The 24,140-nt window shown below is 47.0% G+C and overlaps 1 protein-coding gene and 1 long non-coding RNA gene across 6 annotated transcripts in view; one reads left to right on the forward strand and one right to left on the reverse strand.

Annotated features, from left to right (window-relative positions):
* The window catches only part of LOC129398357 (uncharacterized), a 54,642-nt gene that overhangs the window by 27,963 nt on the left and 2,539 nt on the right, over positions 1-24,140 (forward strand). For both annotated transcript variants that reach the window (XR_010112802.1, XR_010112801.1), the window contains exon 5: positions 4,491-22,502. This is a non-coding gene — a long non-coding RNA (uncharacterized LOC129398357). The remainder of the gene's footprint in view (positions 1-4,490; positions 22,503-24,140) is intronic.
* SLC13A4 (solute carrier family 13 member 4) overlaps positions 1-24,140 on the reverse strand; it is a 47,665-nt gene that overhangs the window by 21,300 nt on the left and 2,225 nt on the right. For 3 of the 4 annotated variants that reach the window (XM_008965992.4, XM_034965038.3, XM_008965991.4), the window contains 5 exons: positions 18,818-18,946; positions 5,570-5,706; positions 3,584-3,756; positions 3,052-3,106; positions 301-340 (listed from right to left, as the gene is read on the reverse strand). In XM_008965992.4, coding sequence (XP_008964240.1) covers positions 301-340; positions 3,052-3,106; positions 3,584-3,756; positions 5,570-5,706; positions 18,818-18,946 — 534 coding nt within the window. The remainder of the gene's footprint in view (positions 1-300; positions 341-3,051; positions 3,107-3,583; positions 3,757-5,569; positions 5,707-18,817; positions 18,947-24,140) is intronic. The other variant, XM_003813432.5, reaches the window with a different exon arrangement.

The following is a 24,140-nucleotide window of genomic DNA, read 5'->3' on the forward strand; positions in this document are numbered from 1 at the left end:
TTTGTATTTTTAGTACAGGCGGGGTTTCACCATGTTGGCCAGGCTGGTCTTGAACTCCTGGCCTCAAGTGATCCTCCTGCTGTGGCCTCCCAAAGTGCTGGGAGTACAGGCATGAGCTACCACGCCCAGCCAATGTGTCCTTTTTAATAATAACATTCTGTCAATGGAATCCTCACTGAAAGGAACTCTAAGGTGGATCTGTGGCTGTTGAAAATCTGGTTCTGAATCTTGGGTTTCCATGAAGAAGTGCTGAGGGATTTTCAAGTGATTCCAAAGCACAGAAAAACCCCAAGGCCATACCTCGTTGTGCATCAGAGTGGTGAGGTCTGCGTTGGACCTGCTGGAACCAAGCAGAGGACACAGGAGCCACGTCAGTGAGGCCGACTCTTGGGAGGGGAGGTCCCCCTGCATCAGGCGTTTCGTGTAAGGGACTTAAACTCTCTGGATTCCAGTTTTCTAGTCTCCAAAGAAGACTAATCTCTCCCTCGTCTTCCTTGCCTTCTGAGATGCTGTAAGGATTAGTGGGGCCAGGGGCCTGCTTCCTTCTGAGGGCAGGGGCAGCACTTTCCTTTGATATTAACAATTGTCCTAACAGCAGACGTGGAGTGGATATTAGATAGAGAGTGCACATATATGGGCTTTAACCCCCAGACGTTGTTAATCCTCATCACAGATCTATGGTCCCGGCATTCATACCTCCATTTACACCAGTACTTAGCACGGGGATGCTAAGTGGTGGAGGAGGGTAGGAGTCCAGGAGTCTGTCTCTCTGGAGAGCCTATGCCCCCTGACCATGTTCTCACTGGCTGACTCTCATGTTCTCACTGGCTGACTCTCATGTTCTCACTGGCTGACTCTGGGAAGACCACTATCTAGAAAGGGGAACTTGTGATATGCGTATCTGAGGTGACAGGAGCAGGGAGGGCCTGGATTGTACTCAGGGAAAGTCAAGGGAGAGGGAGAGGGTGGGGGAGGGGGAGGACTTCTGATCAGCAAGTCCACCTCAGGGGGTGAGTCTCTCCCACCCCTGCTGGTCCCCAACCTTTGCCTTGAGGACAGAAGAAGATGAGAACTTAGCCATCAGTGTAACTGACACACTGAGTGATCAGTGAATGTTTCCAGTTTGTCTTAGTTGCGAGGACAGTGGGAGCCACCAGCTCAGCCACTGTGAAGACAGAGAGCGTATTGGGCACACACATGCGGGATGTGGGTCCTGCGGCCATGGTCCCTCTCCAGGCTCTGGCAGGGAAGGATAAGCTGACAGGCGTGCAGAGGGAAGTGTTCTTTGGAGTGAGTTCTTGGCCTGGGAGGAGAATGTGCTGTGATGTTTCCCTTCCCTTCTTCCCAAACTGGGTGAGGAGGGTAGGCGAGGATCCTCAGGTAGCATGGGAGGTGGTGGCCAAAAGAGTGCTGTCTGCACACCCAGCAAATGACCCAGTTCCCACCAGCACAAAAGATGCTTAGAGTTCTAGGGACAACTCAGGCTTTTCTTTTGGAGTTTGGGGATACATTTTTGTGTGGAAAAGAGCAAAGGCAAGGAGCCAGTAGGGTGATGCCAGAGAGGCCACAGGGAGGAGAAAAGGCCATAGTGAAGATGGCCTTTTCCTGGGTCACCTGGGACAGGCCTGCCCAGAGGCAGAGGCAGCCCCAATACAGGGGTTGTGGGGGAGTTAACCACCAGAGCACAGGCCCAGGAGGGTGGCGTGAGTGTTAATCCCAGAGCAAGGCCCTGCCATCAGGCCTGAGGCCCTGCAGAGGGCGCCATAATGGGATGCTCCAAAGACCGTGAAGGCAGTTGCCCCACAGATGAAAGAGCCAGGGACTGAAATCTCAGAGAGGGCACCAACCCCAGACCTCAATAGCCCCCGTCCAGACCCTTCTCACCCATTTATCTTTCCTGTACCCTAGAGCAGCTGTCCCAAGCCCAGAAAAGTCAGAAGCAGCAGAGTGAGGGTGCGGTTAGGGGAGGAGGAGAAGAGGGAGGTGGAGGAAGACAGAAAGAAGGTCAACTCCCTCCCCCAACTTACTTTCACCTTCTTTCTTCTGCAGGCCTAGGGTGAGGGGTGGGTGGGTGTGGGAGAAGCTTTGGCTGAGAAGTTGAAGTTTTGATTTGAATTTGGACTAGTCTCCCAAATGTCTGAACATGAGATTGTTATAATACCTGAAAGGAACCAGGAGAGCTACGGGATTTGCCTGGGATATCATCAAGGGTGATGTCATCAAGAAATCCAATATGCTATGATTGAAGATAGTGGTGGAGAAAAATAAAGCGATTTCCTGATGGCACCCTTCCACGTCTGTCCCACTGTGAACGCTGATTTCACCCAATGTGCGTTCTCCTTTTTTACAACAAGGGCAAATGACAGAGCTGAGCTGTGTTACAAATCCGGCTTTTAAATGTGGACTATTCATTGCGGCATGCCTGTGGGCCACATTTTGAAATAGAATCTCCAAATGGAATCAGCTGTTAATGGAGCTTCCTCCAGGAATGTCTGAGGCTGCTTCTCCTTTTCCAGCTCTGCTTCCCATCATCACAAGGCCCTCTCACCTCCTGTCCCCTCATCCCCTACCTGTCACCTAAGTTTTCTTTGCCATATCTAACAAGACCAAATCTACCAAGATCTTATCTAATATCTAGAAAATATTTCATGATTCTCCAAGAATCTGCAGTGGCATCGAGATGTGAACGGTTTTCCGTTAACAAATTAAACATACTATTTTCCTAAAAGGGACATGAATTTAGAAGAGATTCTGCATGGTGGCTGTGTGGACAGTTCATATATCCACTGAGATTCAGTGTGGCCTTTTAATTTCTTCCTCATCACTGCAACACTGTGGTTAAGGGAGTGACTCTCCAGGTCCTGACAGGTCACTCCTAGGTATGGAGAGGAAATGGGGGAGGTTGGGCGGGGTGGGGGGGCGGTGTGTGGCAAGGTGGTGAGCTTGGGCGGTACATCTCAAAGAGCTGTTTATGGGTCTAGGTCCCCTCTTTTCTGACCTCCCCTATGGACTCTGAGAGGCGCTGTCTGGGAAGAGGGCAGTCATACTCACTCTTCATTGACAAAGATGAGTTCCAGAGAAGGTTGGCTGTTCTTTACATCCAGACCTATGAGTAGCAAAGAAAAGCAGTATGTGAGAGGTGGAGGCTGGGGCTGACCCTGTGGGTTGGAGCATAGCTCAAGGGCTTAGGGCGGAGGTGGGCCATATGGAGTGGGTGACATTTCTCCTTCCCTTTGCTCTGTAAGTAGAGTGGGGCTCATGGATGCAGACTGGCCCCAGGGTTTTGCAGTGATCCTTGAGCATGTGGGGGCAAAGAGCAGTGTGTACCCTTGAGCATTTGGGGGAAAAGAGCCCAGAAGTGAAGGAGGAAGGAAGAGCCAGAACAGGGAGTTCAGGGAAGCTTCAGAGTCCAAGAGCTGGGATGGGAAAGAGGAGAGAGGGAAGAGGAAGGGGAATGTGGGGGCATGGCTGAGGGGGTCCTGGGGTGGGCACAAAGTTGGGCAGTCTCCCTAGAGGAGCCAGGCAGGAGGACCCCAGGGGAGGTTGGAGGAGCAAAGGAGAGATGAACTCCAGCAAACTGTACTGATGGGTTCGGCCTCTTCGGTGTTGGAGTTGCCCGCCACGAGCTGCTCGTCCTCAGCACTGACCAGCTCCTGCAGCACGGCCTCCACTATGGGCATCACCATGGCGGTGGTGGAGGTGTTGGACAGCCACATGGACAGCAACGTGGTACAGCACATGAAGCAGAGCAGCAGCCTGGAAGGCAGGGAGGGTTGGGGCAGAGCGTCCACAGAACACGCATCCCTGCGGCTCCACAGTGGGCCTCCTACCAACCTGCTGGGGCTGGTCTAGACAGCTGTGGCTGGAAAGGCAGGCATTTGTCCTGCAGGGTGCCATTCAGCTCTGTACTCCCAATGCTTGGCACAGCGTAAGTATTAAAGCAATACTTCTTGAATGAATGAATCACACTTCATGGACTAGCGGCCTTAGCCAGAAAAAAGTCCTTAGTGAAGCAAAGAATAGCTCTGGTAGTAGGGCCACAGGGTGTAGACTTACCATTGTTTTTCTGTCTCTGCGGACATTGGCTGGAGCTTGGCGGTGATGTGTGTTTGTGTGTGGAAGGCAATACTTTGTTTGCCCTCGCAGCCAGCAATTCTGTGAGCGCCATGGCACTCCTTGCTTTGCCGCCAAGTCACCATAGATATCAGTGACCCAATAGAGATGAATGTTTGGAGCTCACAGTTCCACCCACTACCTGTCAACATGCTGAAGGCATAGCCCCCAAAGTCACAGAAGTGTCCCGTGTCACTGTGTGCACTTTTCCAGCTGACATCTTAAAGCATCAACACTTGGAGAAAAACACTAACAAGGTTAACCCTCTAATTATTTCTCTTTGGCTTTGAGAACATTGTGCAATGTGTGCCTGTACAGACATGTCCTAGTTTCCATAAGATAAGCCAACATAAAGACTACTGTGTTTATTATTTTAGGTGGAATCACTGACTTTGCACAACTTGGGGACAGTACGTTTATCATGTGGACTCCATTGGCTGACAGCGACATGACTTTGCCAATTCTGTACCTACACGGGTAACTGCCTCTGGGGGTGGCAACTTGCTGACTGATGTAAATAGGGAGGAGTGGAAATGTGAGAGGATAAAAATTCTTGCAGATAGTACACAGAGATTTTAAAGAGCCACAGAGTCTCCATATGATGTGACGAAATGCCACTGTGTGCCTGGGAGGTTGAGTGTAGGGGCAAGATTATTACTGAGTTAGGGGGTGGATTAAGCTGTAGTTATCAGACCTGTTTGACAATCTGGGAGACAGGAACATGCTTTTAAGCATAACCTATAGTCATCTAAATGACTCATATTGAGAACCAATACTATATTATTTATTTATACTCGTGTTGACTCCCATAGGAGTCAGGGCAGCTTACATAAAATACAGCAAGAAAGTTGTAAACTAGAAGGAGGTGAGCAGGATATTCCAAAAGGGAAGGTACAGGCAGGGTAATCCAAATGGAGCATCGCTGAAGCTAACACAAAACTCAACCTTGACACTGTAACACATTCCCCGAGGGTGGGACTCCCTCCCGCATCACAGTCAAACGCAGTGTCTCTAACTGGGTCTGTGGTCTGAACTGATGACAAAAACTCAGGGTGGATGGGAGGAAACATTCATGTCTCCTTCAGTGACAAAGGAGAAGACAGCCACTTCTGGTCCAGCCTGTTCCCTGATACACAGGAAACAGGTTGGGAAACAATTTTTCTTGGTCCATCCTGTTTTACCTAATGGGCCCCTATATGTTGTAAGCTGCTGCCCTTGCAGCCTAGGTCAATGGGTAAGTTCTTTGGATAATGATAGCAAGGTCACAGGTTTAAATCTCTACTCCATGATCACAGGCCCTCTCCCTGGACGGGTCCTATGGCTCTGGTGTCAGCCCAACCCTTTGGTAAAAAAACAGCTGAAGTGGACATCCCGCAGTGACCTGAGACCACTGTCCTGGTGGCACACTGGGAGCTAGAAGGATGCCCTATGTCCTGGCATCCCAAATAAGACTTACATGCCCGGCTTGGCTCCGGCCATCAAGACCATGCGCAGAGCAATGCGCTTATGCAGGTTCCACTTCTCCACGGCAGCCGCCACGCAGATGACCCCCACCAGCAGCAGCGTGGTGTTCTTGAAGTACTCCGCCGCCACCTGTAGGGAGGCCAGGCATGTCAGCCACCCTCCCGGACCAAAGACCCAGGGCCCAGCACCAGCTGGGAGAATGGGCCATACCCAATAAAACCTGTTCTCAATCAAAGAGGCAGGTGAAGAGGAGGCAGGGGGGTGAGGATTATTGAAATAGCCGCCCATCCTAGAGTCACATCTACTGAGAGTTCACTGTGGGCAGGCACTGTGCTAAGTACTTGACAGATTATTTCATTCAATCTGGCCCGTAACTCTATAGGATAGATGTTCTTCTCCACTTTGGAAAACATAAAACCACTGTATTTAAATATGATGTGAATATGATTTTAAAGAATAAACACATATAATTTTATATTGATCTCTTAAAATAACCCTAGGTTTCTCCCCAAACCTAATTTTTAATGTTTTTAGAAAATATTAGAAAATTATTTTCATTTCATTTCTATTAGAAAATTAATACACGCTCAGTATGGAAAACTTCAAAATATAGAAAAAGTTAAAGACAAAATTACCCTTAATCATGCTACTGTAAATACTTATAGTTTCTTCCATTTTTCCTATACCTATATAGATAAATGGATTTATACAGTATGTATACTTTTATATCTTGCCTTTTTTTCATTTAACATCATATCCTCATTATTGTTTTTCTTTGAGACAGAGTCTTGCTCAATTTTTTTTTTTTTTTTTTTTTTTTTTTTTTTTTTTGTGAGATGGAGTCTCGCTCTGTCGCCCAGGCTGGAGTGCAGTGGTGCGATCTCGGCTCACTGCAAACTCCGCCTCCTGGGTTCACGCCATTCTCCTGCCTCAGCCTCCCAAGTAGCTGGGACCACAGGTGCCTGCCACCACGCCTGGCTAATTTTTTTTGTATTTTTAGTAGAGATGGGGTTTCACTGTGTTAGCCAGGATGGTCTCAATCTCCTGACCTCGTGATTCTCCTACCTCGGCCTCCCAAATTGCGGGGATCACAGGCATGAGCCAGTGCACCCGGCCTTAATTTTAAAAATTTAAATAATTCCCAATAATTCTCAAGTTCCAATGAATTCCAAAAATGAAAATAGTACAAGGAATACCTATATACTCTTTTTTTTTTTTTTACCCTGAACCATTTGAGGGTAAGTTACACACATTTTGGCTGGTCCTTTACCCCTAAATACTTCAGTGTATATTTTCCTTTCTTTCTTTTTTTTTTTTTTAAATTTGAGACAGGGTCTCACTCTGTCGCCCAGGCTGGAGTGCAGTGGCATGATCACGGCTCACTGCAGCCTCAACCTCCCAGGCTCAGGGTATATTTTCTACGAATAGGGATTTTCTCTTCCTTAGTGGCCACAGTACCAGTTATAAACTCTTTTCTACTTTTTAATTTAATGATGGGGAAGTTGAGACATAGGGCAGTTAAAAAGATGTTCCGCATGTTTGAGGTTCATGGACCAAATCTTTGTTGATTCTCTCACTTAGAACATTCTCTCTTTCCATCTCTGCCTGTACATTCCAATCAGACTTTGAAGCCCAGTTCAGGCCTGGCATCCTCTAGAAAAAACCTTTCTTGTGGCCCTAGCCTCTGATTCCAGAATATTTCTCCTGGGCACCATTAATTCCGCACACCACAGAGCACTTGGAGCAATGCTTGAATGATTGCTTCCTGATTGTACTGTTGTCTGTTTATTTTTGTATGTGTACTTCTCTTGTCTCTCAACTAAATTTTTCGGCTGTGAATGGTTCCCTTCTATATATCTTAACACCTAGTAGAATAATATGCAAAAGTAGATGCTCAATAAATATTTGTCACATACATGAGAATTGCTTCCAACTGGAGGAACCATACAGAAATTGAGAGGAAAAGCTACAGAAAAGTTTAACTTCTAATTGAAAAACCCTCTTAAAGTGAGAAAACAAGAATATTTTTAACTGCAGCAAAAATAAAAATTCAACAGGAAAGGAAATACATAGTAAAATACATAGCATTTGAAATAATATGTACATGATCATACTAATTTTGATTATTGAATTAACAAAAATTGTGATTGAGCATATTGGGAGGATGGTAGAAGGCGAAGTGGGGGATGTAAAAGAAAAAATCTTCCCGGGAGGCAGAGCTTGCAGTAAGCCGAGATCGCGCCACTGCACTCCAGCCTGGGCGACAGAGCGAGACTACGTCTCAAAAAAAAAAAAAACAAAAAACAAAAAGAAAAAATCTTCATCTGCTATAACAAGAAGTCAACTGATAGCCGCTTAAAGTGAGAACTCAAGGACTAATATAAGAATATCATATGGGAATGGAGCTTAATGACAGAAGAAGCTGTTAACAAAGTTACAAGTTATTGACTCTGAGGGTGGGGTGGGACTTGGTGGGGGGGAAGTGAGAGGGATGAGGAAAGAGACTGCTGACTTCATTATAAGCATTCAGTATTAAAGTATTTGATTTTTAAACTTTGTGCACGAAACACTTTGATAACATCGAAACCAAAATAAAGGCAGGCTGCTCCATCTCTCCTTTCTCTCTTTTGCCCCATGGACATTTCATTGCATCTGGTTGATGAGGGCTGTGTAGGAGAAGGGACATCTGCCCTCACTGTGACCACTTCCTGGGAGGAAAAGCCCCTGCTTCTGGTTAACCCAGTGTTTGTCTCTAAGCCCATTCCTCAGCGGACTACTGTCACGAATGCCCCCCTGGGGGCAGGGAAGGCCCCCTGCTCTGGACAGCTCGTGACTCCATGGCAGAGTCCACTGTGAGAGGGCGGTGATCACGGTGGTGGGGGCGGGGGTGAGGTTGGGGGAGCGGCCCCCTAGCGGGAGCAGGAGGCACTGCAGGATTGTCCTAGGGAAGCGGCTGAACTTGGAGGTCAAGGGCCTTTCTCACTGCCTAGTTACTTCCCCAGGCTTTGTGGAGGCGGCTTTGTGGCACAACTGGAGCTTTATTTTCTTGTCTACCGAGGAGAGAAACCCACAGAAGATGCGGGACCGTTGTGGGAGATGGTCTTTCCACCAGCCCTATGACACAGCCCTGCGAAGCTTTTCAAGTCAGTGGGACTGGGGTTTCTTTCCCCGGGGACTGACTGACAAGAGCTACGTTTTCTGCCTCTATCATATCCCATTCTAGAACACCGGTTTGGCTGTGATGGCCTTTTAGGATGCTCAGTGCCTAAATGACAGGTAGGCCACTTTCTCTGGGTTCCACTTGGAGGCAGAGGAAAGGAACCAGGAATATGGAGAGCCTTCTAGTGCCGGCATTTTGCATGTTGCATTCACTTTCTCATTTGAGCTCCACAGCAGTGCTATGAAGCAGCACTATCCGTATCTTAGTTTACTGATGAGGAAACTGGGGGTTTAGGGAGCATCTCCCAGGTCACAGTGTAAGGGCAGAGGCAGGATACACCACTTCAGGGCCATCTGAATCCGAAGCCTCCTAGACAGCCTGCCACACGGTGAGCCGACTGGAAACCCCCATCTGATTCAACTCTAGGGGGATTTTCTGGGTCTCCCAGACAGCATGAGCTGGCACACATTTCTTGTCGTGTTTTTGTTTTTGTTTTTTTGAGACAGAGAGTTGTTCTGTGGCCCAGACTGGAGTGCAGTGGCGCAATCTCGGCTCACTACAACCTCTGCCTCCTGAGTTTAAGCAATTCTCCTGCCTCAGCCTCCCAAGTAGCTGGAGCTACAGGTGCTTAGAAAAACTAAGGAAACCTCCTTAGTGAAACCACGACACCTGGCTAATGTTTTTGGATTTTTTTTTTTTTTAGTAGGTACGAGCTTTAACCAGCTTGTTGGCCAGGCTGGTCTTAAACTCCTGACCTCAAGTGATCTGCTCATCTCAGTCTCCCAAAGTGCTGGGATTACAGGCATGAACCATTGCACCCAGCCCACTGGTACACATTTTTTATCTTCATTTATAATCGCAGTCCTGACACTGGCCTTAAATGCCCAGGGCAGGGCCAGTCTGAACTCCAGGCCCAGCTTCAGTGGGATATTGGCTCTGTGCTGGGTGTTTGGTGGGCTCAGCTCTATTCTCATGTCTTTCCTGCTCCCTTGTAAGTGATACTATGTGCTCGGGAGACACGGCCTGGGGCTCAGGATATAGTTTGTGATTACAGAGGTAACATCACTGAGTGGGGAAGAGGGAGGACTCTGGAGTCAGCTGGGACTCCACTGTGTGACCCTAGACAAGGTATTCAGCCTCTCTGGGCTTCATTTTCTCATCTAAAAAAAAAAAAAAAAGGAAGGAAGGTTATGTGAGTCCCTACCTCATAAGGTTATTACAGAGATTAAATGACACGTGCAAACCAGCTGGCATGGCCTGCCACATTGATGGCCAGGATCCCTGGTGACTCTTCCTGTTGTGAAGTGCTCCATCTAAAGGCTGAGCTGGTTTGAGGCCATTAGCACACAGAGCGGGCTCATCCATGCACAGAGCAAAGCCACAGGGCTGCTTTTTCATTTTTAGAAATTAAAATTCTGTTCAGTGGTGTTGTTTATTAGTTTTCTAGCCCATTGATTTTTCTTTCACAATAACACCTGGGTTATTCAGAGCCTCCCAGGGAACACCAGACTTCCAAGATTCTCGAGGATGACTGTCATTGTTTTCTAGAGTGTGTTGCAGATTTCCTGCCTTTATCAACAGAGCCTGTGCATTCTCCCCGGCTTCTTGTGAGACATGTGCCAACTCTCCCCATCATAGCCTCTGCCCAGGGAGCCCCTTATCGCTCTTGCCCTTGGCTAGCTGTCCAGGCTGCTGGTCCTTCTCTGGTCCCTGGGTCTGCATTTTGCTGGTTTCCCATCTCATTCTTAGGCGGCTGCATTTTCCCGATGTGAGGATGCTTGCCATTAGCATTCCTTTCCCCATTTTATAATTTCCCAGACTCACATCCTGTGAGCTGGGAAGCCAGATAACGAAGCTTGTTAGAGTTTTTTGTAAAGAGAAATTAGATTCTAAATGGCTGTTCCTCCCCAGGAGTAAAGTGCATGGATTTTAGGACATTTGCATTGGTGGTTTGATTGCTTTTTCTGCTTTTCTGCTCTGTGGTTTTTCTCAGTATGCCACATCACTGAACTTGGAGAGCAGAGGTGTTTCTGGACTGTGTTTTAGGAAAGATGGGCTCAAGGAGGTCCCCTCGACAAGGAATAGCTATAGCAATCTTGGGCTCTGAAGTTCAGATGAGTTACCTGCTATTGGACAAGCTAATGAACCTCTGTACCTCTGTCACCAATTCTTTAAGGGCCACAGTGATGCTACATAGCTAATTTAATCTGCTGTGACATGGGCTTTACACATAAGATAATGCAGCTGGGCTCTTATTTTTTTTAATTATGTGTTTTTTTATTTTATATATTTTTTGAGACAGAGTCTCACTCTGTTGCCCAGGCTGGAGTGCAGTAGCCTGATCTCGGCTCACTGCAACCTTGGTCTTACAGGTTTAAACGATTCTCCTGCCTCAGCCTCCCCGGTAGCTATGACTACAGGCACCCACCATTGTGTCCGGCTAATTTTGTATTTTCAGTAGAGACGGGGTTTCGCCATGTTGGCCAGGCTGGTCTTGAACGCCTGACCTTTTGATCCTCCCACCTTGGCCTCCCAAAGTGCTGGGATTACAGGTGTGAGCCACTGTGCCCAGCCTCATCTGAACAATTTTGCAGTGAAATTCTCTGAACCCTGGGAGCAGATACCTGGCCTGGCTCCCGCTCAGTGCTAAGCTAAGCCCTGCCAGGGCTGAAGCCCCACAGGACTCCATTCCAGTTAGTGTCCAAGCAGCACAGCCAAGCCGGCAGTGTCTCCTTTCCACCTTCCCTGGGGGCAGGAATGCTGTTTCTGCCGGGTAAGCCCCTAGCAGGGGCTCAGACACCCTTCTCATCACCTGATTTGCATTCCTGGTTCCATCTGTTTTATATATTGAGTCTTTTAAGATTTGGTTTAAAGAAAAGGTTTCGTTGCTTAAAAAAACATTCTTTGCAAATCCTGCCCTAGAGAAGTCTAAAGTAGAGAGACCCAGATGGGTGCTGGCATGACCCAGAAGCTGGCCCAACTCCTGCATGACTGGAGACACTGATTCATAACGGCCACCACCCCTGCCCAGTTTCTTCTTTGGGACTGTATGAACTACCCAGATGGGGAAGCTGAGGCAGGGGTCTGGGCTCTGAGCCACGAGCCAAGGGGCTGCTGGTCAGGTGGTGGTTCACAGGGAGCTGCTCTTCCCCCCAGAAACATTAGCTTGGTCTCGAAAGGCTGCAAGGGCTATAGGCTCCCACTGAAGGCCCAGTGTGGAGCTCAGCCCTGGGGCTGCGTCTGGGTGGCTGAGGGTGAGGGCAGCCTGGGGTTCAGGCAGGTGGCCAGCTGGATGTCCAGCCCACATGCCCACGGGCCCGCATGCAGAGGACCAGTCAGCCTCCATGGCGAGGAGAGATGGGAAAGGCAGAGCTGAGAGTGCTTTATGAAATGCCCCCAGGCTTACTCAAACAGAGAAAGTCAGGGTAACGAGTCAGAGGGCAGGAATCTGGCGGGCCAGAAAGATCAGGAGCCAGCAGGGAAGCGGATTGATGACAGCCGACTCCAGCGGCACCAGGCGGCAGCGGCTGCGGGTTATCCCAGCGGGCGCGGCCTGTACTCCTCTCCTGCCCCTGCGGGAGCTGGAAGCTGAGTGACACCACAGCCCGAGGCCTGCAGTGCAGGGCCAGAGACCGCTGGCTGGGCCCAGGTGAGAGTGTGTGTGTGAGAGTGTGTGTATGTGTGTGTATAAGTGAGTGTGTATTTGTGTATATGTGAGTGTGAATGTGTGTGAATGTGCGTGAGGGTATGAGTATTTGTGTATGTGAATGTGTGTATGAATGTGTGTGTGTATAAGTATGTGAGCGTGTATGAGTTTATGTGTGTGTGTGTGTGTGAGAATGTGTGTATGAGTGTGTGTGAGTGTATATGTGTGTATATGGGTATATAAGTGTGTGTGAGTGTGCGTGTATGAATGTGTGTGTGCATGTGTGTATATATGTGAGTGTGTGTATGTGTATGAGTGTGTGGGCATGTGTATGAGTGTATGAGTGTGTGTGAGTGTACGTATATGTAAGCATGTGTGTGTATGTCTGAGTGTAAGTGTATGTATATGTGAGCGTGTGTATGTGTATGTGTGTGTGTATGTGTGAACGTGTGTGTGTATGAGTGTATGTGTGAGCGTATGAGTGTGTGAATGTGTGTGAATGTGCATTAGTGCATATGGTGTGTGTATGTGTGTGTATGGGTGGGTGAGTGTGTATGTGTGTGTGTGAGTGTGTGCCTGTGTGTGTGTGCTGGGGAAAGGATAGAGATAAAGAGCACATGCAATTACTCCCTGAAGTACACCCTAACCCTGGGCCTCCTGGAGAGCTGTTTGTTCCCAATCCCCAATATCCAACCCATGCTTTCTACTCCACCAGAGAGCCCTGTGGTGCCCACCTCTATGCCATTCTCCTACAGACAGTAAATCTTAGTTAACTTGATTGACACAGGTATCATGCCCAGGCTATAAACTTTTGGAGCAACACATTAGAAGGGGCTTAGAGGACTTCAGGGGCAGATATAATGACAGTAAGTGAGAGTCACAGTGGAGCCAAAATAAAAACAAACACACACAAACCTAAAATACAGGACTAATCAGCAGAGAAAGTAGCAGCTGGATGCTCACAAGATCATAGAGGGACCTTAGAGTCCAACCCATCTCCCAAGGCACAAAGTCTATGTCTAGTGTATCTGGCATGGTCATTTGGCTCAGACATCTAGGGACAGGAACACAAGGACCACACATGCCAACACATGTCAGAGTTTTCCTTTATACAGAACGGGAAATTCCTTTATGGCACTCTGACTCTGGTTCTGGTGTGACGCTTTGGGCCTGGAGTGTGGAGCCATGGAAGCCTGGACTTATGGAAGCCTGGACTTATGTCCCCTTAAGTCTTCTCTTCATTCCTCATGTGACTCAGGCTCCAGCTTTTTAACATCCTGGCCACTCACCTCTGGATGAGCTCCTTATCCAGAATTTGATGCACTGGACACATCATTTATTAATTTTTAAAATTAAAAAATTTTTTTTTCGATGGAGCCTCGCTCTGTCATCCAGGCTGGAGTGCAGTGGCATGATCTTGGCTCACTGTAACCTCTGCCTCCTGGGTTCAAGAGATTCTCTTGCCTCAGCCTCCTGAGTAGCTGGGACTACAGGCATGCACCACCATACCCTGCTAATTTTTTATTCTATTTTATTTTTAGTAGAGATGGGTTTCACCATGCTGGCCAGGCTGGTCTCAAACCCCCGACCTCAGGTGATCCGCCCGCCTTGGCCTCCCAAAGTGCTGGGATTACAGGCGTGAGCCACAGTGCCCAGCCGATAATTTATTAATTCAACGGAGGATTTTGGTCACATTGCCTGGGGGGTTAAGAGCTCAAGTTCTGGAATCATACAATCTTGGATTCAAGTCCCAGCTCCACCACTTAGTAGCTGCATAACCGCGGGTAAGTAAGTTACTTAACCTCTCTGAACTTCAGTTTCCTCCTCTTTAAAATGAAGATAAAAATAATAGCACCTTCACGGAGGATTAAGTTATATAGTGCGTGTAAATGACCTCCCACAGTGCCTGGCATATGGTAAACACTTGGAATTTGGCAGCCACGTTGGACTGATGGTGACTCATGCTGAGCCTGTACTTAGCTAAAAGCCAAGGGTCTTTTTCGCATGAACTGCTGGCATTTATCCTTATTAGACTTCATTTTGTCAGTTTCAGTCCATTGTCTCTTCCTGTCCGCATGTCTCATTCTGCCACCGTACATTAGCACCGTACATTAGCCAGCTAGCGCATCCAACTTAGCCATCTGCAAATCTGATAATAAGCCTTTTATATTTTCAACCGCAATCTCACCCTAATCTGATGCCAACATGCTATTCAAGATTCTTTAGGTTCAGCTGTTCACTCAGCCCTCAAGTTACTCAACTGTGCTTTCTCATGGAGCCCACTCTGGCTCCTCTGAGTGAGAAATTCTTTTTTTCCCCCCTGGAAATTTTGAAGGCTCCAAGGAAAAAGTTAAATTATATTTAATAACTTCTGTTTAAAAGACCAAGGAAATTATAAAACCCATTAGAAAGACTGTAATCAAAAATTAGTCAACATGAAGTTTGGGCAGTTGGCAGTGTAGATTTTATTTATCTAGAACATCCCCTCTTGAGGAGTTGTATAAATCCTCCACAATGCCAGAAAACGAGGCATCACTTCATAGGGCATTCTGTATAATTCCACATGGTTTATATTTTCTCTCTACTAAAATAGAAACTTCTCCAGGTCAGGAGCCCTTCTGTCATTTTGTATCTCTCATCAGCACCTGAGTCTGAGCTTTGCACACAACTCCTCATACCCACTGGCTGACAGATCACCACTGTAAAAATGAACCATTTATATGTACTTGTGACGGTTAACTTTGCATGTCAGCTTGGGTGGACCATGGGGTGCCCAGATTCAGCATTGCTTCTGGGTGTTTCTGGATGAGATTGGCATTGGAATCAGTGGATTGCCCTCTGCCGTCTGGACAGACATCATCCAATCTGTCAAGGGCCTGACTAGAACAAAAGGCAGAGGAAGCAGGAATTTGCCTCCTTTTTCCAGTCTCACTACCTGGGCTGGGACATCTCTCATCTCCTGCCCTGGGACTGGGATCTACACCATTGGCTTCCCTGGTTCTTAGGCCTTTGGACTCACACAGAGTGACATCAGCAGCTCTCCTGGGTCTCCAGCTTGCAAGTGGCAGCTCATGGGATGTCTTAGCCTCCATAATTAATCAAGTGAGCCAATTCCTACACACACACACGCGCGCGCGCGCGCTAGTCTCCTCTTCGTTCTGTTTCTCTGGAGAAACTGCAGAACATATCCAGCTTCAGACAGTGAGAGCTCAGATATGAGATTCAAGAGGGGAGAGATGGCATTTTGTTTATTTTTGTCACCCTCAGGGTACCCGTATCATCCCATGTTGCACCTGGTAGATGTAGAACTCAGAAAATACTGTCTTCTAAATGTTGAATGAATAACATGAGGGAACCCAGCCACAGTCCCAGAGTCACACTGATCCTATTCACGTGCCTTCCTTCCCTCACTGAAGACGACATTACTGACACATTGTCAAGAAACACTGCAATCAAGAGCTGTGAATGAGGGCTGATGCAAACATAGTGCTGGGCTACAGACAGGCCATAGACATAGACATTGTACATCCCAGAGAGCATGAATCTCGGTGGGGAGAGCACATGTCTATGAAAAGTTTATATCTGGTGTATCTGATGCACCATTTAAAAGATAAAGACATGAAATAGGCTCATTGAGAAGGGATCAACACTTTCAGCCTTTGGTCATTGGAAGGGCTTCACCAAAGAGAGTAATTGAGTAGGACTTTAAAGGTCAAAGAACGGGAGAGAACTTTCCAAAGTGGAAGAATAACCCAAGTCGCAGTAAGAGGATGGTCAAGAAGTAGATGGGTTTGGGAAATGACAAGGATTTGGGGGCTCCTAAAGAGCACCAGCCTAGCTTCCCCCTGTGAGCCATGGCACATTCTGGTGTCATAGTGGTGCACAGGTGGTTGTGGAATAGGTGTTTTCTCTGCAAAGTTAACTGGCTTACAAAGGGCTATAACCCATGTGCTCTGCCTTACTGGCATTTCCCTCTAATCTGAGCTAAGAAGGTCAGCTAAACAGACTATATTTGGACTAAGCTGCTCCCTGTAGCCCAACTACTGAATATCATCATCAGCCAAAGCCACGTCATCAGGCAGGTGGATTCGGATTTTTCACCTCAAATGATAAGACGTGCTTTCTGGCTCCTCCAGCCCCCAGCAATAGTGACACACAGTCCCTCCCTGGACAGTCTTCCTTTACTTCTCACAGAGTCCTGTTACCCTCCCAAGCGACTGCCTCTGCAGACTCTCCTTACGGGTTTGGCCTTCCTCTCTGGACAAAGGGGCGTCCCTCGGATAACTGTTGCCTGGCAACATCTCTACTGTGCCCTTGGAGAAACAGAGACATTGTCTGCTTGAAAGCTAAGGCATGCTGTTGGCTTTTGGGCTGCCTATAGTGAAATACAAAGATTAGGTTTCTTAATTAACAGTTTTCTCACATTAAAAGGTTATTTTGGATTCAGTTCTTTCTAAACATCATTTTTTTTCCTCTACCCTCCACTTTCAAGCCCTGCCCTTGCTGGTTTTAATTTCACAATTTTAAAGAGAAGCCTGGAGAACAAGCTTGTATAGCTCTCTTAAGAAAAGTCACATTTAGGTTGCTTTTTTCTTTAGGCAGACACAAAACCCCATATTACCTATTCTTTTTTCACGAAAGAAGGGGGGCAATTAGAACAACTGCCTGGTGATTCTGGTCACAGGTTAGCTTTTACATGGGTCCCCACGATATTGGGGTTGTACCCATCTCCAGGAATGAAAGCACTGCTGAGAGCTTTGGGGATTCTCTTCTTTTTGGTGAGCCTGAGGCTATGGCTACTGAATGCCATGTGTGTATGTGTGTGTATGTGTGTGTGTGTGTATAGCCACACACACATATATATATGTGTGTACAGATAGATAGATAGATAGAAAGAAGAAGGGAAGAGAGAGAGAGAGGAGAGAGAGAGAGATGGGCCCAGGGGGAGAGAGACAGGGGAGGGAGTTGGGGGGAGAGAGAGAGAGAGAGAAAGAGAGAGAAAGAAAGAAAAGGAACCTAAAAGCAAACAAGAAACTAGTCAGTTAAATCCAGTAGAAAGACAAAGTGTTCATTTGCAGTGAAGTACAACTATTAGAGGATTGCCTAATTCTATTTTTGGAAAGTTCTGTTGTCCATTAAAGCATCCATAGGCCCAGCTCCATTCTTCCTCATATCACAGAAGTGAAGAGACTCACAGTTCTAAGTAATAACTCCATGTGTACATAGTGCCATGAAGCCACATACCACTTTATGGAGTCTTTTTCTTATGGTGTAGTGATCAAGTGTATACACTTTGAATTCTAATAGTTACGGGTTTGAATCTAATTCTGCTACTTTCAGCTTTGTGATTTGGGCTGAGTCTCTTAATTCTCTGAGCCTATCTGTAAAATGGAAATACTAGCATGCACCTTGTACAGCCCTTGGGAGTATTACATAACAAATGCAGCACTTCTGATAGAGTGCCTGGCGCTTAGTAGGCATTCAAATATGCGCTTCCTTTCCTCTTCTTTCTGTTCCTTTGCCCATAACCTTACCCCCATCTCAGTGGTTCAGGCTTTTTCATAAAAAAAACAAAAACAAAAACAAACAACAAAAAACAAAACAAAACAAAACAACAACAACAACAACAAAAACCCTAAGCAGAGACCAGGTGTTAATAATGAGACAGTTGAATGGAACCAGGTGTTACTGAATGAGATCGTCATTCATTTGGTCCCAGGTTCTGGCTGTTTTGTTTTGTTTTGTTTTTTCTTTTTCCCTACTCATGGCAGGCTTAAACTTTGCTCTGAAATTTTGCCACAACCTGGGCTTCCCACTGACAATTTCTGTTTGAGCTTTTGAGAAGGCCACAGACAGTGAATGGAGAGGGCTCACTCTAGGGAGGGCGCAAAGAAAGAAAGTAACCTTAAGTTGGGGGAGAAGAAAAAGAAATGTTGTTTTTTGGAGGCGTGGATGAAAACATTGTCAGGGTTCAGGGAAATAGGGTAAGTCTCTCTGTAACAAACATTCATTGAGCACCTACTGTGTACAGGCTCAGCTTTCTAATGGGAGGTCTGATTCCTGCCTTTGTGTGCTTATCGTCTAAATAGACATCCAGAGTCTGAAAAAGGTCAACAGCAGCTGAGTTTTAGGCATCAATCACACAGCTCCTAAAAGGCTTCAGACCGAGGGAACAACTGGATGTGTTTAATCAAGTAAGGCTTCCTGAAAGAGGCAAGTTTTGAGCCAGTTTGAAGGAGATGAGGATCATGGGTGGAAGGAGAGGAATTCAGGGTCTAGAACTGCAGGTGCCAAAGCTTAGTGTTAAGGGGGCATTCCAGTGGGTGACAAGGCCCCCTCATCGTCAAGTGCTGGGTGAATCTCCCTTCATTGGAGGCTCTCTTTCAGGGGCCCTGCAGGGACCCAGGCGGGGGTGGGGCTACAAGTAGTCTAACCTCATTGGACCGGAGGACTCCGAAGAACGGGTAGAGGAAGGCCGGCACCAGGGCTGCAGCTCCCAGAGGCACTGCCTCCGACACCCAGTACACAGCAGTCACGATCAGCACGTAAGCACACGAGGCCTCCTGCAAGGCAAGGAAAGGGGCCATCATTCACAGGAATAGTCACTGCCACTGAGCGTCCGGATGCAACCCTGGCATCTGAGGCAGCAGACTCAGACTGTAACGCGGGTCCTAGGATACAGCCCAGGGACCGAAACCGAACTGGCAGGCGAGCACGGTGAATACATGGTGAGTCCATCCTTTGGTGGGTGACATTATGGCTGCTCCTTCGGGGACCGATGCCTGGCATGCGGTTTGCACTGGTGTGTAGCCAGGCAGCTCGGAGGGTTCTGGAAACTGCCAAGGTGGGGACTGAACTGAACTGCAGTGACCAGACCCATGATCACAAAACCATGCAAGTGGAGTTTAAAGCTTTAACTTGGACTGGGATGTAATTGGTGTTAGGTTGACTGGATATTAGAAGTTCTTGGGGTAGTTGGAGATAGGAATCACTATGTGTGGTGGGGGCTGGGGCTTGCACTTGTAATCCCAGGACTTTGGGAGGCCAAGGTGGGAGGATCACTTGAGCCCAGGAGTTTGAGACCAGCCTGGGAAATATATAGCAAGACCCCATCTCTAAAAAATAAAATATAAATTAGCCAGGTGTGGTGGCACAGGCCTGTAGTCCCAGCTACTTGGGAGGCTGATGCCAGAGGATCACTTGAGCCCAGGGGCTTGAGGCTGCAGTGAGCTATGATCATATGCCACTGCACTCCAACTTGGACTACAGGACTATAGAGTACGATGCTGTCTCAAAAAACAAACAAACAAACAAACAAACAAAAAAACAGTTCGTTCACATGTGAGCTCTGAGATCAGTCATCCTGAGTTTGACACATGTGCCTAAGATATAAAGATATGTGGCATTGGTGTGTGCCTGACTGAAGAGAAACGGATCAGTAAGAAGTGAGATTTATAAACAATCCAAAAGGTGGCTTCTGGACTGTGCTCTTACAGCCCTGGGCATCTGGGGTGTGTCTCAAGAATATACCAGGGGGATCAGCAAGGCCTGGAATCTCGACCCCCTCTCCAGCCTCATCCCAAATGGAGTAGCTTTGTTCTCATTTGATTCATATACGAACATTACATGTTAGATTTGAAAGAAAAAAAAAGCTTTATTGCTTTAAAAATGAATAAACAAAGTTAAATCCCCCTGTTTTAGACTATTTGCTGAAACAACTTCATTCAGTAGTAAATTTTAATCAAATAAATTATTAGGCAACTTGAAGAACTGGTTGACCATTTCCCCCTTCAATTTTGGATCTGAGGTCCTATCACGTTTTGCATCTAGAGGCTGAATCCTTCTCCCAAAGGCCCCTGTAAGAGTTAATAAGGAGCTCCCTTCCCTGGGAGAGGGAAGGGAAGACTGCCATCCTGAGCATGGAACTCTCATTTTGGATGAAGAAGCATCAGCTCCTAACTCAGTGTTTCTCAACCTTCGTACTACTGACATTTAGGGCCACATAGTTTCTTCTTGCAGCGGGGCTGTCCTGTGCACTGTAAAAGAGCAGCATCCCTGGTCTCTACCCACTAAATGCCGGTAGCACTTTCTCCATTGTGACAACCAAAAAACCCTCTAGACATTGCCAAATGTCCCTTGGGGAGGTAAAATGATTCCTGGTTGAGAGCCACTGCCCTAACCAGGGTCTGGTTCTCGTTGCTCTTGGACTCCATTCTATCCGCTTGACACCATGGAAACATCCATCTACAAAGACTGAAGACAGCCATCTATCTAGAAGGGGAGGCCTGGAAATTCACCAGCATTTTCTATAGCCCACTCACTTTGCTGGCTGGACAACCTAGGGGTGCACAGGGTAATTAAGTACAACATTCTTATCAGAAGCCAGCCCTCCATCAGCTTGCCCTCTAGTTGTGTTGATTGCCCTGAATTATGCTGATGAATGCTGTTAAGACAGGTTACCGGCTTACTCTAGGGAGAGGCTGCAGTTCATGGGCCTTGTTAATGGTAACATCACCAAGCTCCGTGACTCAGAAGAGCATTTATAGAAAATACAAGTGGGCTGTGGGATCCTCAATTTTTACACAGTTCTAAACCATCAGGACTCGTGTCTGATTTGCCCTGAGGCTGGCTGCTGATCAAGGAACCTGACAAATCTTGCTGTTTATGGCCCCTTGAGTTCAGAACACGCGTTCTCAAACTCTTGCATAAAAGTTACAAAAGGTCGCTGTATCAGTGAGGGGCAGCAGGAGTGATTAAATCAGCTGGGCTGGCAAGGACCTTGTGCCCTCCTGACATTCGTGGATTATGGGATTGGGGTTTGAGAAATGGGAACTGGGCCCAAAAGTTGTTGACTGTAGCTCCCCACTGAGATGTTCTCTGGGGCCAAAAGATCAGAGGGAAGATAAAACTTTTGGAAGTGCTGATAAGACAACAGAACCAATGGTGGAAAAAAAGGAGGCTCCACTTGGAAACGAATTCAATTTAGAGAAATACCCTGTTTGCTATAGAAATAAAACTACCTAAAGGAGTTCAAATCTACGTGTTCTCATCTCTCTTCTGGGAAAGAGACAGAGTGGCAGATCTTAACTCCAGTTGAAGAGAAAGAGTTGAGAGACAAAATGTCTGCCCCTCACTGGGGACCCCTTATTTCTTCCTGGAACCCTTAGTCTTTCTTGATCTGGTCATTACAGGGCTACAAGTTACAAGTTAAGGGGAAGGAGGTGGGGAGAGAAGGTGCAGAGAAAGGGAAAGGAGAAAGAGGAAAAGAGCCTGTAATCCCAGCACTTTGGGAGGCCGAGGTGGGTGGATCAGTTGAGGTCAGGAGTTCGAGACCAGCCTGGCCAACATGGCGAAACCCTGTCTCTATTAAAAATACAAAAAATTTATCCAGGTGTGGTGGCACATGCCTGTAATCCTAGCTACTCTGGAGGCTGAGGCAGGAGAATCCCTTGAACCCGGGAGGCAGAGGTTGCAGTGAGCCAAGGTTGTGCCACTGCACTCCAGAGCCTGAGTGACAGAGTGAGACTCTGTCTCAGGAAAAAAAAAAAAAAAAAAAAAGAAGAAAGGGGAGAGAGAGAGAGAAAGAAAGAGGACTTTCCCTCTGCCAGGTGCCTTTAGTTTTGAATTAGGAGAATGTGGGTAAAATAAAGCAAACATTTTGGTTGTAAATATTGTTAGACATGCGACTAGGTTACTGGAAGAAGTAAGTCATCAGGCCACCTTCACCCAGCTGTATTAAGGACAGGATTAATTACTATCATTTTTTACCTGGATTTTCCTTAGAGTAGAATGGACAAGAGACACCTTTAGAGAGTCTTTCCATACAGTTTCCACTTATTTCACCCATGGAATCTCCATAAACTTCATTTTTCCCCTTCTAAAGCTTCCCAAAATTCAGGAGGTAAGCTTGTATTCAGACAACCAAAAATACTGCAAAGTTTGCTTACAAGGAGTCCGATGTCCCCAACGTCTATCCCATGTCTAGCAGGTGGTTCAATTCGCGTGGGCTGAACTGCACTGGACTTCTCTGCTGGCTGTCAGGTCTCGCTCATCTTCTGGAGAGAATATTCTGCAACCCCCAGGCTCTTTAACACCACCACTGGTTCCTTATAATAGCAGGTGTGTGGGGGTTGGGCATTGGTGAGTGTTCAGACAATATCTTCAAGGGACATGCTATCTACTATTTTTTGACTCCCGTTTACAAGTAAAGGAAAGAGTTCGAAAGTGGCCATTTCCCCATGTAGGACGTTTCCTAGTCAGCTACTCACTTAGGCATGGAACTGCTCGTTTTCCACGCAGTTTGACCACCCCAATGATATCCCACTCCAACTTCACGGGAAGGAGGTTGAAGTCTGTTATCTGTTATCATCAATGACTGGGGGTGCCTTTTAAAAAATTTAGCTTGGGCAGTTGAGATGCAACTTTTATCCCACTGGGGGCACTGAGGAAGGGCTTAGTTATGGATGCCCTCTCTTTTACCCTCTTCTTCTATAACATGATAAACAGTGTCTGGACCTCTAGTTTTAGAGAGTTGGGCAAGAAAAAGGGGGAAGGTCATTTTGACTCCTCCTAAAATGTAGCTGAGGCTTGTCGCTTAGAACCATCAAAACTGCAGGCCAGGAGCTCCTGCCCAGGTACTCCATCACTGCTCTCAACTCCAGTCCAGAGCAAGAAAATCCATTTGGAATTTTTAAGGGTTAAATATCAGACTCTAAAAGTTTGATGCAGGCCAGGCACGGTGGCTCACACCTGTAATCTCAACACTTTGGGAGGATCACGTCAGACCATGAGTTTGAGACCAGCCTGGGCAACATAGTGAAACCCCCATTTCTACAAAAAAAATTTTTTTTAAAAATTAGCTGCATGTGGTGGTACTTGCTTGCCTGTAGTCCCAGCTACTCCAGAGGCTGAGGCACAAGGATTGCTTAACCCCAGGAGCTCAAGGCTGCAGTGAGCTACGATTGTGCCACCGCACTCCGGACTGGGTGACAGAGTGAGACTCTGCGTCTACAACAAAAAGTTTGATGAAAGGGGTGACGGATGGATGAAAGACACTCTACCTGCTGGGCACCTAGTCTGTGCCTTCTGTGGGCAGTGGCCAGGGTCCCCAAAGATGGGGCTGCCTCAACAAGGAGATATAAGAGGTTCCTGATACTGCTTGGGAGAGGAGGCTAATATGTCTCTTGGTAACAGTCCCTTATAGCAACCTACATGGAGAAAAAACAAAAACAAGAAAAGCCACAAAAAGAAAAAAAATCAGGCCCATTTGGACAAAGCAGAAAATTGACTAGGGTACAGTCCAGGAAGAATGTCAGCAGCAATCACTGTCTGCTAATCCCAGCCCAGTTTTAATCAGCGTCTCCCTGGCACTCTGGAGTATTTATTCTATGAAAGATTTAAGCCAGTTTGTTTTTAAGAAGAACCATGCTAATCCCCTCTGTTTAACTTTTTAACTTAATCTTGGTTACCAAGTTACTTAAGGAGCAGAGTGGAAGAATTGCTCCCCCTCCTACAAACGTGATTAACCTGTTTTAGCTTATTTTTCCAAAAGTCTCCAGGGCAGTGCCAGCTGGGGGAAGGGGACAAGCCACAGACAGGAGGAAGAGAACAGCAGAGGGAAGGGAAGGGAAGCAGGTGACCACCAGGAGGGTGTGACAGGCAAGCTGGATGCTGAGCCAGAGCTGAGGTTCCTCTGTTCTCACAAACCAGGTGAAGAATGAAGTCACGGGCTAGAGTTTGGGGGCTCTTATCTCTTTT

Source organism: Pan paniscus, chromosome 6 (assembly GCF_029289425.2).
Source record: "Pan paniscus chromosome 6, NHGRI_mPanPan1-v2.0_pri, whole genome shotgun sequence".
In the NCBI taxonomy this organism is placed as follows: domain Eukaryota; kingdom Metazoa; phylum Chordata; class Mammalia; order Primates; family Hominidae; genus Pan; species Pan paniscus.